The sequence below is a fragment of the Haliaeetus leucocephalus genome, unplaced genomic scaffold (genome assembly GCF_000737465.1).
Source record: "Haliaeetus leucocephalus isolate CR32 unplaced genomic scaffold, Haliaeetus_leucocephalus-4.0 Scaffold577, whole genome shotgun sequence".
Taxonomy (NCBI): Eukaryota; Metazoa; Chordata; class Aves; order Accipitriformes; family Accipitridae; genus Haliaeetus; species Haliaeetus leucocephalus.
The window spans coordinates 746,264-764,484 of record NW_010973013.1 but is presented as its reverse complement, the minus strand read 5'-3'; the positions used below and the strand labels follow the sequence as shown (position 1 = coordinate 764,484).

Genomic DNA, 18,221 nt, shown 5'->3' with positions numbered 1-18,221 from the left:
GGGCCGGGTGGCGGCTCCCCTCGGCCCCCGGCGCCTCCGCCCGGTAAGGCACGGGCCAGCGCCTCGGCCCCCGCCTCACGCCGGAGGGAAGTCGCGCCTGTCGCCCTCCTCGGGGGAGAGGTCCCACTGCTCAGCCCTGGGACGGCCCAGCGCCCGCTGGAGGCGGCGGGGCTGACTCATCCCGCGACCGCCGCGGCGTGGCAGGCGGGCGGCCGGCGCCGGCCGCCCTTTCGCGGTCTTGGCGGCCGCAGGGGAGGGATCGGGCTGTGGGGTGAGGGGGGCCGTGAGGCGCTGCCGCCTGAGGGGAGCAGAGCGCGGGAGGGAGCGAGCCTCGAACCCGCGGCGTCGCTGCCTGCGCTGCGGGTCCCTTCTGTGACGCCGCACGCGAAACTCGTCTTGAAGGAGGGAGAGAACGTTCTCGGCTTGTAACGCCGGCCCTGCCTCCGGGAGCCCTCCCGCGCCCGGGCGCTGAGGGAACCCGAAGCTCCTTCATCATTCCCCGCGGTAGCGAGGCCGAGGTGGCCTCCGAGAAGCTGGGCTGGGCGGAGGAAGCCTCACCGGCTCCGTGTTCGCCTTCCCCGCCGTGCTTCCTGCTGCCTTTAATGACGTTTATACAGGTTTAGCCGTCTGTGAGACTTCTGCCCCTCTCAGCTGTTGGCGTAACCCGCCCAGAAGTCACCGCAGGCAGCCGGGTAGGCCGGGCAGTCTCATCCGACTCGCTTTCTTGAGACTGGAAACAGGAATAGCATCTTGCAGCAGCTCTTTCAAAAACCCTTTTTCTTTTCCAAAGGTAAGAGATGTGTGGTTGTAAGGACTAGGTATCATTTGTCCAAAATCTCAACTTCTATAAGCTACCTAAAGATATTTAACTACAACTCAAAACGTCTGTGCCAAGGTCTCCCATTTCTTCACTTTCTGTGGTAAGGTATTTTAAGGAACTTCTTTGTAAGAACTAAACTCCATTTGATCTGTCCCTCCATCTATTTCTTATGTAATATTGACTGTGGACAGTTCAGTTAGAAAGATCACTTTATGTGGCAGTTAAATGACTACTTGCTTGGAATTTTAGTTTTCCACAAATCCACTCAAAATAATCTAAATCAGTAATAGTGATAAAAACAACAGAGGAAGTTATCACAAAGTAAATTATACCTTATCTATTAAAGTAATATGAATATCTCAAGGTTTATGATGCATCACTTATTTTATTAGTAATAATGAATAAAAAAGGCTAATATGTACTAGCTGCTAAAAGTCCCACCTGCAACCGTGCACATGTAGGGGAAATACAATCCCTAGTTGAAAATGTTTACAATCTAAAGTAATGGACAAAGCACAGGATCTATAAAACGTAACAGCTTCATTAATATTTTTGTTTACATGCATTTTCAATCTGTGCGTATTAGGATGTGAATTAGAAGTGGAAAAGGGAGCATGTAGAAGAAGATGGAAAAGTTTATTCACAGCTTTTCCCTCCTTAGTAACACGATCTGAATTTCGTAGACTTTGTGAGGGCTGGTGCAGCATAAGAGGTAAACCAGAAGTTTAGGTTTCATCAAGGCATTCTGTCCTTGCAAGGCATGTTCAGTTTTACTTTTTGCTCAGTGACCGCTTCACAATAAACCAGGAAGTGCTTTTGAGTTACCAGTGCAGAAGCTGGCTGAAAAATTGCCAGGATCACAAGTGTTTCACTCAACTGCACTCTAAACACTGTACGTAATGTTTCTGAAAATGTTCCCTTCTTGTTGTAGTTCAAATGTTAGCACTGGTATCCATCATTGCACCAAAGACCTTCTCATCCGTGGGAAGGATCCTGCCAAAAGAGCGAATGCGTCTGCTGATAGGAAAGGTTGCAGCTGTTGACAGGAGCACTGGAGGAGAGACAGAGTATCAAGAGTTCAGTACACAGAGGCAGGTTTACAGCACGGCAAATGTATATAGGTTTGTAAATGGCCACAAGTTTCAGTAGGGTAATTAAATATAAGAGGCCAGATTTATAAAGTAAACATTCTTTAGCAGCCAAACAAGGCTTAAACAACTATGAAAAATGCTAAATAGTAAAGTTCTGGAAAATTTAATTGCCCAAGTGTCCTAGGGTGCAAAGTGTTTTTCCTATTTAATCACTGAGTCTTTCTGGTTTAAGCAGCCCATATAGCAAATCCAGATATATTAGGTCTTCAGCAAGCTAAGTTTTTGTATCTGACATTTTCCCTTCTGAGGACAAAGAGATCGGGTACCTAGCGCGTCTTCAGCTCGCACAAGGCAAGAACAAAAATCCTAGAGCGTTCAGTTACACGTAAACCAAAGCTGGCAGCACAACCCCGCCCAACCAGGAAGGTGAGATCCAGTAAGCACAACTGCAAAAGCAGAGAGCACACCAACAAGTGAGCTGGTCCAGGTACGGTGCAAAGTAGTACAGGAATGGAATTGCAAAGAATCAGAATAGTTCACAACTAATAGACACATTACTATCAAATACTCCAAACTGAATTTACTGCTGAACGAAATAATAATCTATCACCGTAATTTGCCAGTTACCTTCTTAAAACCATCGGGAACACCAAGAAATCAGGCAGTCCTGTCTGAAGACACATTTAACTACATCCTATGTCATCCTATTTTCAAGAGGCTCTTGATGTTGAAAATTCCTCAGGCAATCTTAGTGCTTCCCACGATCAACTGTTAGACGATCTCAGTAAGAGCAACTAAGTTTCTGTTGAGTACAGTCTTACCTTTTACATTAAGAAATTACGTGAAGGCATCCTTGCAACATTAATGAACTTATGTGATTAAATTAATGTGCTGTACTGAGCAAGAATTGAAGAAGTTACCATTTGTTTCTATCTGTTCTTTAAACTGAGAAATCTACCTGTTAAGCAGGTAGTCTTTCTTCCTTCAGGGCTTCCACTGATTACATCCATTAACCCTTGTTTAGAAGGTGCTCGCATACTGCATTTACATACAAGTTGTTCAATTTGGGGAGCAAGACCTGGTTGCAAAGAGCTTTTCCCTCAAAAAAGTACCATTGTGCTATCTTCTGAAACCATTTTCATCATGTTCACTAGATACACAAATTTGTAAAAAATCCCCAACCCTACCATGAAACAAAAAGAAGTTTACAAAGCAAGCTGCTGTTTTTAGAAAAAAAAAAAAAGGAAAGCTTGAAAAGAAGGAAAGCTAGTCTCACTAGTTTTAAGCTATTTTAAGGAACTAACTATAAAATACACTATTGCTTTCTCTTTCAACCCTGAGCTGTTCAGTTTCAGCCCTTCCTACAAGTACTAAAACTGAACACTGGCTACAAATAAAACAATTTTTCATGCAACTTCATAAACTACATCTTAGCCTCACTAGTTCGAGGTTCTCCCTAAAACAGCAGATAATACAATCACTAATCATTACTAACAGTGTACATTCCAAGACTGATAATACCAACTCATGTAAACTTGCATAGAAATTTATAGTCAAAAGTGATTTACTTTTATTTCAGGCTATTTATCAGCTTGTTCGTATATTGCAAAACGCATCTTTTTTATTTAATAAGGGACAATATGGTGTCAGAAGTTAATGTTCTAGCTATTTTCTCTACACTATTATTTCATTCTGTTTCCATCTGTACCACTGGTATATATTCCAGTCTGAGAGCCACCCGATACTGGTGTCTCCCTCGCTCCCCAGGCAATGAAAACAAAATAGTGGTGTACCTTTGTTGTGGCATTTCTCAGAGCTGGCTTGTAACCATCCCCTCTAGCCCTTAAGTTTCATGGGCCTCATTCAATTCTACTATACTTGGTAGCACGCAGGGGATCAGGATGCACCTGCAAACTTGCAGCACGTGATACTTCCTTGAGTTGAAGGTTCCAAGTTGGCACCATTCACGGATAATGTTTCATGTAACAATAGGCTGTTGTTCTTTCCAGCTCAGTTTACGCACAGCTAGAGCTTCACCAACCTATAAATAAATGGTACTCTTGAATAACCTCAAACTATTTGTATATTGTGAAAGAGGGGGGACTGTTTGCATCTTCTAGAAATAAACTAAAGTGAAAGATATTAAGAGATGTATGAATAAACCTTTTCAGTAAATGTAATTCACAGGTTTATAGTCGTTTAGAAGTATTTAACCATAAATATCTGGTAATTAGACCATTACATGAATTTGTCATCATGATTGACCATTAAATGAATTGTATCAAATGATACACAGTATTTATAGTTATCATGCTGACCCTTTGATTCAAAATTATTATTTTTTAAAAGATAAAAGTGTATGCCAGTATTTTTAAACTGAACAGCAGATATCTAAAGAGATCTTTAACAGTAAAAAAAAATGCTGAGCCATGGAAGATAATAGCAAACTCTCTTTTAACAGTTTAGCCTTCCACCCAGATAACTTTTTATCATTTCCTTGATGCTTAAGAAACATGCCTTTTTTTTTTTTTTTAAAGATTCAAACTACCCAACAAGTTTATTTGAAAATTTAATGTCTGCCAAAAATTAGGCATTTGCAATGTTACTTCTGACATGAGCTAATATGTTTTAGAAGTAGAAAGTGTAGCTGAAGTTTCAGGAAAAATGTCAGTTTTCCCACGATTATGTAACATTTGACCAGACAATTTCTGATTTGTTTGGTGATTTAAATACAACCACTACGTTATGCTGACAGCCATACAAAACATAAGAGAAACCTGCACTTTAACCCATGGTAATTTTGAACAGCTATAAATGCAGCACTTGCATTTTTCAATGCCCCACCAAGTTGAATTCAGTACCACCTAAATCCAAAGCAGCAGCTGATTAAAAAAAGAAAACATAAGTCAAATGATAAAGCTACATAGTTTAGTACATTAAAACAAAAACAAGGACAATGGTATTTGTATAATGTTCCAAAAATATACAGATGGGGGGGAAAATCACTGTACACAACTCTGAGGTTGTTAAAGTGACCAGAGAGATTGAACAGTGCAAGACATGCTTTTCCAGTTACAAGCTCAAAACAGAAGTGCAAAAGAAATTAAAGCTTTGTCTGAAGTGATTTACCTTTTAGGGTAAGGAAAGCTTAGAATATTGTCATCAGTGTTACAGAGAAACTTCTATCCCACCCCACCCCCAACACATACACACAAAATAGTTTTAAGTTTTTCCATAATACAGCATTTCATTCAAATGATGTTGTCCCCCTGAGCTTGGTTATTGTAGGGACAGTTTGTCTGATACTTATTAGATGTTGGCCTATGAATCAAGTGATGCATAGGCAGCTTCTCAATTCTTCAGCTTTGGCTAACAATACCTGCAATGTACAGGCAGTGAAAGTGGTAGATAGCCTGGGTTCAAACTCTCCTGCAACTAGCTTCATAAGACCACCTCAGTGTAAGAAAGCAGTTGTGCTGAAAGCAGATGCTAAGTTATGGCTGAGGAACAAAGAAATTGCTTTATAGCAATCTGTGCTCTCTCCCAGAGTTAAGAACAGTTTCAGGCAAGTGCTTTTAGCAGGCTGACTAAGCTGCACATGCATCTATCCATGCAAATGTAGAATATGGCTCCCAAGACCTAGAACCAGGGTGTGTGCATGTGAAGACTGGATAGAAGGCCCTTCCTTGTAAGTTTACAAAAATATATAGCCAATACTGTAGCTTAAGAAGTCAGTTTTACTCATTACAGAGATCCCTAAAAAGTATTAACTACTTTTCAGACATTCCAGACAAGGTCACTTGTAACAAAAAAGGTCAAGTTCTCTAAAACAAGATTTTTTAAAAGTGGATCTTTCCTTCAAGTGAACAGGACATCTGTTTTTATGCTTAACTTTTTAGTCAGTTAAGACTGAATTTATTTAAGATTTTATGTGAACATATGCATAAACACAAATAAGTTTACTTTAAACACATCTGCACAGAAAAAAGATTAACCCTTCAAAACATAACAGAGCAGGTCTGGTTAGTATGTATCTATTGCAAATCTTAAAGATTCTGTGCATTAGGCCCACCCATACAGAAAGCAGGGGAAAAGTCTCAATGAAAGAAAATTACTGTTCAAGTCTAAGTGGTGTTTTGAAGAGCCAGCAGCCTAAGTGACACCATGAAGCTAGTCACAGTATCCAAACAAGCAGACCTGCTTGGGCTACTAAAGCAGTGTGTCCTCCTGAAGATGTCATTTACTCCCAAGTTATTTTCTGTTTCGAAGGCGTTTAGATTTCCTAGGACAGTCTGTGGATTCAACCGCCTTCCTCCGTTTTCTAGGAGATTGTTCATTTGAGCCAGAACCTGAAGAATTTCCTACTGTACTCTCCATTACCTCTCGCAGCTTGCGTTCAAGCTCAGCCAATCGGGCATTCTGTTCACCTATGATTTGGGTTTGCTCTAGCAGTTTCTGATCTTGATCTTGGAGTTGCTTCTGTTGCTCTTGCACTTTGATGCGAAGCTCTGAGATTTCCCGCTTTAGTGCTGTCAAGCCCGTGCCATTCGCTTTTACTTGCTGCTGGAGTTTGGTGACTTCCTGTCTTGAAGGGTTCTGCTTGGAGAACAGCTGCATTGTTGTCAGTGCTGCAGAAGGCCCTGGAACTTCAGAGAAAACTGTGATTAATCCTCTACAACTTTAAGACAAAGGTAGAAATTGTGTCCCAGTTTTCATATTTTGCTTATCCCCACTCCCCAAACATGAATCTGAATACTGGTTGGAAGCTATGTGAACATGTAAACAGATTTACAGTCATTTAGGTGTCTAACGAGCATATATCTCAGAGCACAACTAGTTTAATTTAAAATACCTAGATTTTCAGTATTCTGGAAAACAGCTCATCATTCATTTTCTGTATATCAGCCCCCCTCTTCTGCTGTATCAAAAATTACATAGAGGTACTACGTTGTCATCTAGACTTAGGGTCACAGATGTTAAGTCAAAACCCCACATGTCTATAAATTACTTATTACAGAATAGTTATATTAAATAAATATATTTCAATAGAGCAGTACAGTTCTGCTGTCTTACTTGCAGACAGCTAAAGTTCTAAAATTTTGTGGTTTGGGGCTTAACAAGGTATTTCAATTTAACTTACTTTTTAGAAGAAAGGAATTTATTTTCCATGCTTCTTTAGAATCACTCTTCCTAAGTACTAAAACCATACTGGAATTTGAGCTTGGGTATGTTGATTTTAATAAAGTTCCTGCAAATCAAGGAGACTAACAGCTACAGTGTAATTTCTTTCACTTTTTCTATCATAAAAGATATCTTTCACTTTTTCTATTATTTTACTCTTCTAGCAATGCTGTGCTGTGCAAGTAAGATGCAACTTTTAAGTGCTACAAAGACAGAAAAGTCTGGAACAGCCTAGAACAGTCCTCTTCCTCCTCTTTTTTTCCCCTTTAAGACGCCAGCATAGCTACAGTTTCATGACACTGAAAGGTTGCCATTAGATAGGTTATGCTCCTCCCTCAACACAAGATAGGCATTTTTATGCCACATAAAGCCTTGGCCTTAAAAAGCCAGTTGACATCAGCTATGGTTTTAGGCAATACTTCCTCAACTGAGAGACTCAATGGAATCGAGGTGGAATTAACAGAATATAATTAAGAGGTGGTATACACACTTACGGCTAAAAGGATGGACAGGACATACCAGAAACAAGAAGCAGCTCCTACAGTTAGGTCTATCATTTTTGTTTAAGATGTAATTTCTTTTTTTTAATTTTTATTAAGTTATCCTTTCAGAGAGTTAATTTCACAGTTCCTAACAAGTGTGAAGATGTTCAGCACAGGCAAAACACTACAGTTCTGCTAACCTTTTGCTTTTGGCCATTGTATGAGGCAACTACCTTAGACTTTGGTTCACAAAAGTTCTGGAAAGTCTGACCGAGTATACGAAGGACCAGTTTAATTGTTTATAGACTGTTATTTTAATTGCCTTTTCACTATTACCCATAAGTATTTTGCTTGTCAGTGTATACCTTAGTACCCCAGGAAAGTAAAAAAAACACAAACAGGTAGTGCATAGAGAGCTAGAACATACAACAGCTCAGGGTAATTCATTTGCTGATCATCCTAAAAATAAAAGGCATCAAGTTGTCATCTCGTGCCAAATTTCAACCAAGTGCAATGATAAAGTCTCATTCATTGGTGGCACAAAAGCGTTTGTTTAATGAATACACACTATGCATAATTCTAGCATACATTCAAGTGACTGTTCTTTTGGTAGTACAAAGGCTCCTTAAATTTCAAAGCAAATGAATTTCAGTTAGTATTCTTAAGAAACAAGTATCATCAACATTCATGTAATAAAGCTCGCACTTAAGGGAGGGAGCTTTAAAAAGATAGTGTGCTGTGAATTCTTAGATAAAAACTAAACAAAACTTAACTAAACATTGGAATTAATACCTGGGGCAGTTCCTATCAGACGTCCCGATACATCTGACCCAGGCATCTTTCTTTTCAGTATTGGAACAATCTTCTCATCAAAATATTCCATAGCCATGGAGGAAATGTCCCTTAGTTCTTGAAGAACTTCATGAGCTCTCTGAGGAGCTCTTGTAGAGTTTACATACCTTAGCACACGATAAATTTCATCTATTACCTAAAACATTTAAGAAGAATTAGGATTTTCTGATAAAGGCAAGATTATTTCACACCATTCTAGAAGTGCTGGCATATTCAGGGGCTTTTACTACATAACTGTTGCATACCACCGTGTGCTTTAGTTCTAGATTAGCATGTTGAAATGAAGTGCTGTGCATGATATATCAGAGAAGCTATTCACTTGATCTATCACAGCAACTCTCTTCAAACTCATGAAATAACGCTCATTGTGTGAAGTTTTGTTTTACTACATCCATACTCAAGTTCTGAGTTATATAATTTATACTCAGCCAAGCATAATCATTTCTTTTTGGAGAACCTGAAGCAAGATACTCTAAGCCACAATGCAGAGCAGTCACTCCCCCAGCCAGCTATGAAACACATGAACAGAGTACCAAGAATTATCACTATGTCAGTCTGAAGAGCTGTATTTACTTGAGTCCACTTGCATACACCCAAAACACTACAAATTCAGATTAAGTCCAAAATACATTAATTTATAAAACATCAATCCACTGCTGACGCAGAACGTAAGCACCCTCTTAACAGGTTTCACAAGGCCTTTGGTTAGGAGAGATACATAGAGATGAAAGGTGTCTCACTAATCTATGAATTATAGTCTGAGGCAGGTCAAGATAGCAGTGCTGGTCTCTTATTACTGAAATTACCGACACAGGTATTTTGCACAGGATTAAGAATGGTTGAAGAGTCCCCTGAAGAACACAGGTCTTAAGGACTTAGAATCATAGCTAAGACAATAGAGTTGCATCTTGTGTTTAATAAAGGAAGCTTAGCTAAAAAGTTGCAAAAGCTAGACAAGAGTGAAGCGTCTCATCACGCAACAATCTTAAAAAAGACTTCTCTAATTTTAGCCATGTTATATCCTGTTAGCAACAACATCCTCAGAGCATTCTCCTGCCAGCCTCAATATAAAATCTTGCACCAGTGCTCTGCTATCACCAGGAACCCTCACACAGTATGCCGAGCCTCAAATCAGGATTCACATATTCTAACACAAACTGACTTCCTCACAGTTCTGTGGCAGCTTCATGCAAAAAAATTTCCTGAGGGGTGCAGGGCAGGTTGAGGGGAAAACCAGACTGTAAGTGGACACTAAGCCTTGAATCTGCTCAACCAAAATAGGATTTTCTGGTGAATTGGTAACTGTGCTGAGAGAGCAGCAACACTAGCAAGCTCATACACTAAGTAAATAATTAAAAAAACCCCAAACTTTTTAGATGTTATATCAGAATACAAACAAGGTCCTTATGACTCAGTGTCCACAAGGAAAATGGCTGGCAAGCTCACTTGCCCAACTGCTGCACACCCCAGGTCTAAATTGAGTACTGCCTTTCTGTCTACTTCTCAGAAAAGTAAGGCAACATTTAAGTACTCTATTTACTATGTGAGTATCAAGGACTTAAGTTTATTTGACTTTATATTATATTTTTTAAACTACATGGTACATACAAAAATATAAAGTCAAATAAGCACAAATATATTAAACTATAATGATTTAATTTAAAATTAAATATCAAGTCAACAAGAGTATACAGAAATTAAGTTACTACTTCAAGATAAAAATACATTTCATCCCAACAGCTTATCCTACTGTACTGAATGTAAAAATCCCTGCCATGCTTCACCTGAATCCAACAGCTAACTTTTCCATTCATCCCAGTGCAATTCCATTATCTGCCCATGAAAAATTAATAGCAACATATCCAAACCTTACACAGAAAGATCAATGAATAGAGCATTAGGTTAATGTTCACAGATCTTGTTTCAACCCTGAGCTGTACCAGTCTTCCTAAGATCATGACTTTGTCAATTCCCCTGTGCTATTCTGTTTTCACAGCTTATAAAACAGTGGTATCTCCAATGTAAATCTTGCTTGCATAATTTATATTTTACATTGGGGTAGTAAACCCTACGTATCACGTGTTTCTTGTAAAAGGTTGTATAGGATGTATATGCCACAAGTCAAACATCAGAATTAAGAGAGAATCTAAGGGAAAATGGAAATCAAGTTTAAAATAATTAAGATATAGTCTGGTTCATCCATTTCAGACTGCCTGTTATAGCAGAGTATAGCCTTATGTGTTTGTTTGCAAAAGTATCTGAAACACAGTTTCAATATACATATATACACATTATATAAATTTGTCCCAGCTGTCCCAGATTGTTACACAATTATATTTTTTAAACACAGATAATCATTCACATAATATAGTCTACATTTTACCTTTCCAGGTATGAAGCAACATAGATTGGAATCGACATACTTCATGAAAGTCATATTTAACAGAGAGAGTCTCGTTTCTACAGCAGCAAGGATGTCTGCATGACGAGCTAATGAATGGTTTCTTCTTTCTGACTCCCGTCTAGAAGACAGACCATTAAGTGACACTGATTTAACAGTGAGTCAACAAAATGAAATTGTAACAATCAGCTCTGAGGTTTGAAAATGTAACCACTAACATTAGTTCTGTCCTTATGGAAAAATAACTGATACAGATTGATAACCAGCTAGTAATAGCATACTACACTTCCTTAGACAAAATTTGTTCTCTAAATAATTACTACGTCTTATGTGATCCATAAGACCTATATGTAACTTAGGACTATTTAAAAACAAGCTTTCAGTACTAACTAGCAGTAGACACTGAGTCAGTGTGAATGTTTTTATCCCCCCATATTCCTATAGTTAGTACTTCAATGCAATCGACATAAATTTAATATATTATTAGCGCTTGCTACAAAGTTTAGGTTGAGATATAAGCTCTTTTGACAAAGGATCTCTACAGTAAGTAGCATTTAATTTCTTCACTCTGACTGGGAAATCTAATAGGACAGGACACAGAAGCATCTGCACTTACTCACTGGAAAGGAGAAAAGACATTGCTTTAGTGAGAAACTAGCTCCCAGTAATGCTCACATGTCAACCCCCCCTTTTCCCCTGTTTAATCCTTGACACTGAAAAACCTTGCTTTTTTTTAAGCAGAGTCATAAATAAATCACCAGTGAAGACAGTCGGTCTTGAAAAGGAATGGCATTTATTCATTCCTAGGAGTCCTTGCTTGATTTGCCAGAAGAGTTGAGTAATACAGGACCCACTCTTCTTTTCTCTGTTTAAAATACCAGAGACACTTTCCAGTATTCCAGTTCATAGCATATGACAACTTACATTCATCCACACCATTATTCTGTAATTAGATCTTAGGTTCAAGGTGATTTTGGAAAAAAATGAAATAAAAACAAATGTGACTCAAATTTTCAAGATATATAAGTGGAATTAGCCAGCAAGAAATTCCTTTTCAACATTCGGTGTAAAAGAATCTAGCACATTTAAGTTTAACTACAGTTTTAACCAGTACATACCTTGGAAGCTGAGCTTTAACTTGCTTTTGACACAAGTTGTGGTATCTTTCCACTTTCAGAAATCCCTGATTTAACATTCGCTGGCAAACCAAGTCCATTCGCTTACAAACCTGTATTTAAGTAAAAAGAAAAACTTAAGGCTCAGTTAAAGCCACAAGTCACTTATAATATTATCTTATCCATACTTGCTGGGTAGCAAAAGATTCTCTTACCAGTTTTTGCTCCATTTCAAGAAGCAGAAACTGCAGTTGAGCTTAAGGCATCACCATCTCTAACAATGATCTTGACACTCCAAAAAGGAGCAGCTATGTTCCACACAGTTCACAAATTAATCTCCTGATATTGCATAACGAGACAGTAGGCTGAATGCCAGCCATATACAAGCAGATACAATTTCCTCTGATTTTAATGGAAGTTGCAAATGCCTGTTGCTGGCTTTCAACTTGGTCTCCAGAGTGATTCTGGTAGATCAAGTTAATATTCTGCAGTCTCAAAAAAGCAGCCTTTAAAAACAAGAAATCATGATGGTTTTCTTTCAGCATTTAAGGCTTATGTTTTTCAAGACAGCCACAATTAAATTTAAAAACTTATGCAGGTGAAACAAGATTCCTTTTTGTATATAAGTCTTTTCTTCTCTCTTTAGCATATTCCTTTATTTGCTATGTTGGATACCAATAGCCTCATTTTTTCCCCACAGATTTAGGGAGAAAGGACATCAATAGCTGCAGAAAATACAATAAACTGCTAAATTTAAACCTTCACAAAGTAACCAGTTACAAGACAAAGCCAACTCGTACTAAAGTTTAAAGCAATTGCAATTCAGCTCTGAAGATGCAAGAGCTTAGTGAACCAACTGTCCTTTGAAATTGTTTGGGATTTTTTTGTACCAAAGTGCACAACTCCCACTGTGACCCCACTTTCCAGTGGATTAGCTTTGCCTTTTTTTTTTTTTTTAATGAACACTCCTTCCCTCCATACACTACTCACTTCATAATTTTAAAGTCTGTGTAAGTTTATACCTTGAGGAAGAAGATTCTCACTTCTCCCAGAAAAGCCTGCAATTATTTTCTGTTTATATAGAAGGCAGTACTTAAAGAAGTTCTACTTTCTGTGAGTCTTCCGCTACTCACAGCAGCTTAAGTTCTGGAAGTAAGAACTGACCATTTTCAAATAGGTCTGTATTAACAGACCATTAAGCAATTGCTGTTGATCTGTCTGTGCTCCTTTGTATTAGATCTTCCTTGTTAACAGTCAAAGGCGAAGGATCAGACAGACTAACTACAGAGGTACAGTCTCAGCACACTCTCCCTAATATTGACTGAATCAGCTAAATCATCTCCAGTGTATAAAAAATAATGCTGGCCCTTCAACTACAGGAAGAAGGAATTTGTCACGTTTCTTCTAAGATACTAGCTGCATTAGGGATGCCTATATCTGATACCATTTTTGAGTACAAGACTTTACAGCTTACTTGTAGTTTTAATGCTACCAACTCCCTGAACTAGGAACTAGTACCTGCACAAGGGCTCTGTTAGCTATGCAATTATTCAGCACAAAAGAAAAACAATCCTAGATACAATACTAGCTACAAATTCAGAGGAGGTTTTAACCATGTGTACACTGACATCTGCTGGCAGCAAGGGCCCTTCCGTGTGCTGAAGCCCTCCCACACCCAAGAAGGTAAGTCGCAACGAGTAACACAAACTGCACTAGATTTTTAAACACTGGATTTTTTAAATCTTGCTCATTTGCTTACACTATGCAGCATGAAGAATTATATTTGCTCCAATTTCTGCACATTAACCATATTTGTGCCAATAATCAGCCTAGAACTCAAACACCGAACAGATAACAGGTACCACCAGAAACCAAAACTGTTTGCAACTTATTTTGCCAATCATCTCTTAATTCTCAGCTGGTTCTTGATGTCACCATTTAAACCATACGGTATCTGTATTTATAGGAACAATATACCTCTTTTAGACTGCACAGTCAGCAGTCATACACAAAGTAGCATTATTACACTTTTAAGTGTTCATACAGTTTGATACTAGCTATTCAATGGACCATAAGTAAAAAGTTAAATTTACTCATACTTGTATTTGCAAATTTTTGTGAATATTTTCTTATTCTAGCCATAAAGCTGAAAGAGCCCGAGTTTCCTCAAATGTCAAGTCTAACCAGACACTTGTGTTCAAATTTCAGTGTTAGAAAGTTATTCCAAGTCCATGTGAAAAGCAGAATGAAAAGGTGGTTGCTTCTTAGCATGCTGACTTACATGCAATAACAGCTTCTATGAAAGAACTAATTTTCCACTTCATCTGTAAACAAACTAAACTGACACAATCTGCTAGATGACTACTACCAGGTTCCCTTTCCTCAAGCATGTCTTATTTCTTCCAAGCTTCACCAACAGATAACAACTATCAGAACAGAGATAAAAATATCCTAAACTATTTAGATTTAATATATGTTCTTTTTCTTAGAGGCTACATAGACACCATGTTTCATAACATCTTTCTAGGTTAAAGTATAAGTAAGTGACAAAATGTTGATGACTTCAGCAAGAAGCTTTAAAATAGAAATGCCTGTAAATACAGATTTACTGAAACTGTGGGAAGATTAAAGCCATGCTGTCCAAAGGCTATCAGTCCTTATTTGTGCTGTGCAGAAAATAAGCACAGGTTTGCTGCAGAATCTGACACTTCTGACGTGTCAGAACCCAAGATAACCTTCCCCTCAGAGTGTTCATGGAAGGAACTTGTGGATAGTTTGTTTTTTAAACCACACTTACTGTAGTAATAACCTGAATGGAAGTGCATTTCCAAGCTCAGACATGCGAGTGAGAAGAAACTGGAATATAAGAATTTCATTATTATCCCACTGAGGTCAAAATTCCAGAGCTTCTGTAAGTCATTAAAAAAAAAAAAAGAAACAGCAAAAGAAGCCTTCAAAGCTGCAAGATAGCTAGCTTCCATATTAGCATGCACGGTAGGCTGCAGCTTGTCCAGAATATTACAGCTTCAGACATAAGGATCTTTTGGGTTTTCTGTGTTTCACTTATGATGACATATCGGAGGAAGCAGATGAAGTAAATACTCAGAAGGGCTGAAAGCAAAATGCTGCTGCTTTTCCTCTCATTCACTTTATTTGAACACAAGTTTGAGAACTCAGGATTTGCACTGAGGCATAATTGCAGACAAGATTGCATTCTGAATACCTATTGTTTAGTCTCCATTACTTTAGATCTACTTCACTGCTTAACCAGTAGGTGCTTCATTTACGCTTTTAAATGCAGTAACACCAGGAATAGCAGAAGGCATTGTGCTCAGGAAAGCAAGTGCTTCTTTGCACAATGAGGGGCCTATGGTCTTGCCTTGCCTGATGGCAATCATCAGGAAATGTTCTTTACCTTGTCCTTTGGTGACAGAAAAAGACTTACAGATGTTAAGCCTTAGATTACGCTCTGTATAAACAATACAGGTTCCTATCTCTACATTAATCTGAAAAATTCTTGATGTTCTATGTCCTCCCACCCAGTCAACTCCTTAGTCTGTCTTCTTGTACATACTCAAGATCCAGAAAGAGATGAGGACATCCGTTTCCTTCAATGCTGGGATCCAGAGAATGCATCAGAGCGATCGGTTTAGGAATCCACATTTTGAACCTACACATGTATGACCAAACTTTGTTTAGGCTGATTGATGTCCTGGATCCTATCTTCCTACATTCCTCAAGATGCTTTATCCTATGGAATACCACATTCTAAGGGGTTAATGAGGCTGCTTTTGGGCACATTTTTAATATGCATGAAACTTAAGCAATTGAATCTCCATCATTCAATTAATGTGGTCCTGCAATGTTTCTTTAGCAGAAGACTGCTCATTATAAGATACACTCATTCATCTTTGATATGCAGCTCAAGTCAGTTCCCATAGAGAAGAAAAATCTACTGTTTGTGCAAGACAGCTCTTGGAGCAGGAATATACAAGTGTCTCCCAAGGCTACTTGTAGCCTTTAAAAATCTGGAATTGATGAAATTTCGTTATGAATTTATGCCTAGGCATTGTTTTTTTAAAGGCTTAATTCTCTGTCAACAGCATCTGGAGTTATGTAAAACATCCAGTCTCTTCCTCTCAGTGAATTGCCAAAAGAACACCTTTAGTTCTGAATGGCCATCCAAAAGACCTAGCTGATCAAGCTTATGTGGTTATGAGCTACACTTTTCACTAGGTCAAACCAGAAGGGCTTTGATTCTTTACACTACTGCTGGTTAACAAAGACAAGTGTACTTTCTTCTCAGAAGAATGCTCATAATGCCTTCTGATGTGCTTAAGGGAACAGTAAGGAATTTGATGGAGATTAAGCTTCTTGGCCGTCGTCAACTCAAAAATTAAAAATAGGGAAAGACCAACTAAATAGTTTCCTTCATTTTACATCTAGTATTTTTCTATGTGTGTGTCAAAGTTGCTATTTTTCCAGTCTGGTTTTGCATATTTCTGAAACTTCTGAAAGGGGCAGTCCTCTTCTGGAAAAATAAACTTGCAGGTTCTACATAAGAGAGCATAGAAGTGTTACATTTTACTTCTTAAGTAGCACCCAGAGATAAACAGCTGATTTAGTCCTTACACCACCATCTTTCCTATTCTCAACTTCACTGCTGACAAAGCATTGCTTACAAACAGTAACTTAGCCCTACAGAAATAAAAAAACCCCTTCTACTGAGTCATGATAGTTCCCACGGGTACTACCATTTATAAAACGCAATGGGAAAGTCGCAGCAAAGGGCTGCATCAAGCGTTGCAATACAGACCAGGCAACACTAAGCATATCCAAACATTCTATGTATTTCCCTTCATTCAAACAGTAAATACTCAAAAGCAGAGGCTGCAATCCAAAAAGGCAGTACTACATCGTTTTCACAGATCCAATACGTACTCTTACAGAAGGAGCAAAAGTCTTTAGTGGACTGACAGCATCCCAGAAATATTTAGGTACTGGTGTGCCTGGTGCAGTATGAATAAGGACAGATTTTCTGCTTTAAAAGCCTTCAGTTTAACGTTCCAGTCAGGATGCAACACCTCAGGTTGCTGATCCAGGACACATGCAGTCTGATTTTCTGCAGAAATATGCCTGTAATATTATTCAGTTTAGGCTAATAGAGTTCTTAAAATAGAAGCAGTACAGTACATGCAAATTTACTGATGGTTACATAAGCTATGCATTAATTCCCTCACTATTATTCCATTTACAACCTCATAGGAAATTCAGTAAGACAGCAGCTTATCATATTATGTCATAGTTTACATCAGGCTCCTTATGCAGGCAGTTAAAGACTGATATACACTGATCTCCTCGCCGACAGCTGCGCTTTTTTTTGGCATTATGAAGTTTGGAGGTAGAGGTAATATCTTTTATTAGATCTACTACTATGACTGGAAGAAGCAGGCAGCCTTTCAGGCGGACGAGGGCTTTCTTATGCCTTTTTTTTGCCCCACTCTTATTTCTAGATAGGGTAGGGTCCTTGGAGCAGCAGGCTCACCATCCTCTATGCTCGTAGCCTCAAGCTCTATAGATAAAAACAAATACACACATGAGACACAATAGACTATCGCCCCAAGAAAAGCGGTCACTAGGAGAGAAAAAAGCCTCCTGCAGCCCAGCAATTTCTCACCGAGGGCGAGCGGAATGAAAGAAGTAAGAGACGGTAAAAGACCCTTAGAAAGGCGCGCATGGAGGCACACACCTACATGCCCGTAGCCGAGGCTCGGGGGCGGCTGGGGAGAAGGGAGAAAGCCCCCCCCAGCGAGGCGGGCTTCCCCCGGCGGGCCCGGGTCCCAGCCGCAGCAGGGCTCCCCCCGCGCTCTCTCCCCCGCCCGCCCCGCCGCCGCTGCCGCCGCCTCCCCTCCCCTCCCCGGCCCCTACCAGGCGGAGCTGGCTCGTCTCATCGTAGGACAGGAAGCTGAGGATGCTCTCGATGGCCACGATGGGCAGCCCCATGAGCGTGTTGCTCTGCGGCGGCGGCTCCAAGGGCGCCAGAGCCTCGGGAGACTCCGAGACCGGGGGCGGGGAGAGCCGCGCCGAGCCCAGGGCGCCGCCTTCCCCCTCCGACAGGAGCCGCTCCTCCGGCGCCGCCATCTTGGAGCCCGTCCTTCCTCCACTGAGGGAGGGGAGTAAGCCTTCCTTTGACGACACTTCCGCCCCCGTTTGTACCGGACGGGGCGGCCCGCCCCGCCGCGCAGCGGCGCGCCCTGCATCTTCAGGAATCACTAGGTT

The 18,221-nt window shown here is 39.7% G+C and overlaps 1 protein-coding gene across 1 annotated transcript; it reads right to left on the bottom strand.

Moving 5' to 3' along the window:
• Positions 1-4,935: 4,935 nt before the first annotated feature.
• Positions 4,936-18,113, bottom strand: FBXO28 (F-box protein 28). Its single transcript, XM_010577690.1, has 5 exons — positions 17,871-18,113; positions 11,946-12,055; positions 10,810-10,948; positions 8,367-8,562; positions 4,936-6,557 (listed from the first exon to the last, which is right to left on the bottom strand). The coding sequence occupies exons 1-5, from the start codon at positions 18,081-18,083 to the stop codon at positions 6,163-6,165; spliced, it is 1,053 nt and encodes a 350-aa protein (XP_010575992.1). The 5' UTR covers positions 18,084-18,113; the 3' UTR covers positions 4,936-6,162.
• Positions 18,114-18,221: the final 108 nt, after the last annotated feature.

What these genes read in the sequence shown, in the direction of transcription:
- FBXO28 (XM_010577690.1), bottom strand. Translation starts at nt 18,083, where the DNA reads ATGGCGGCGCCGGAGGAGCGGCTCCTGTCGGAGGGGGAAGGCGGCGCC. An exon ending in AGACGAGCCAGCTCCGCCTG is followed by an intron (nt 12,056 to 17,870) that starts GTAGGGGCCGGG and finishes ACTTAAATACAG; the next exon opens with GTTTGTAAGCGAATGGACTT. An exon ending in GTTGCTTCATACCTGGAAAG is followed by an intron (nt 8,563 to 10,809) that starts GTAAAATGTAGA and finishes TAAATGTTTTAG; the next exon opens with GTAATAGATGAAATTTATCG.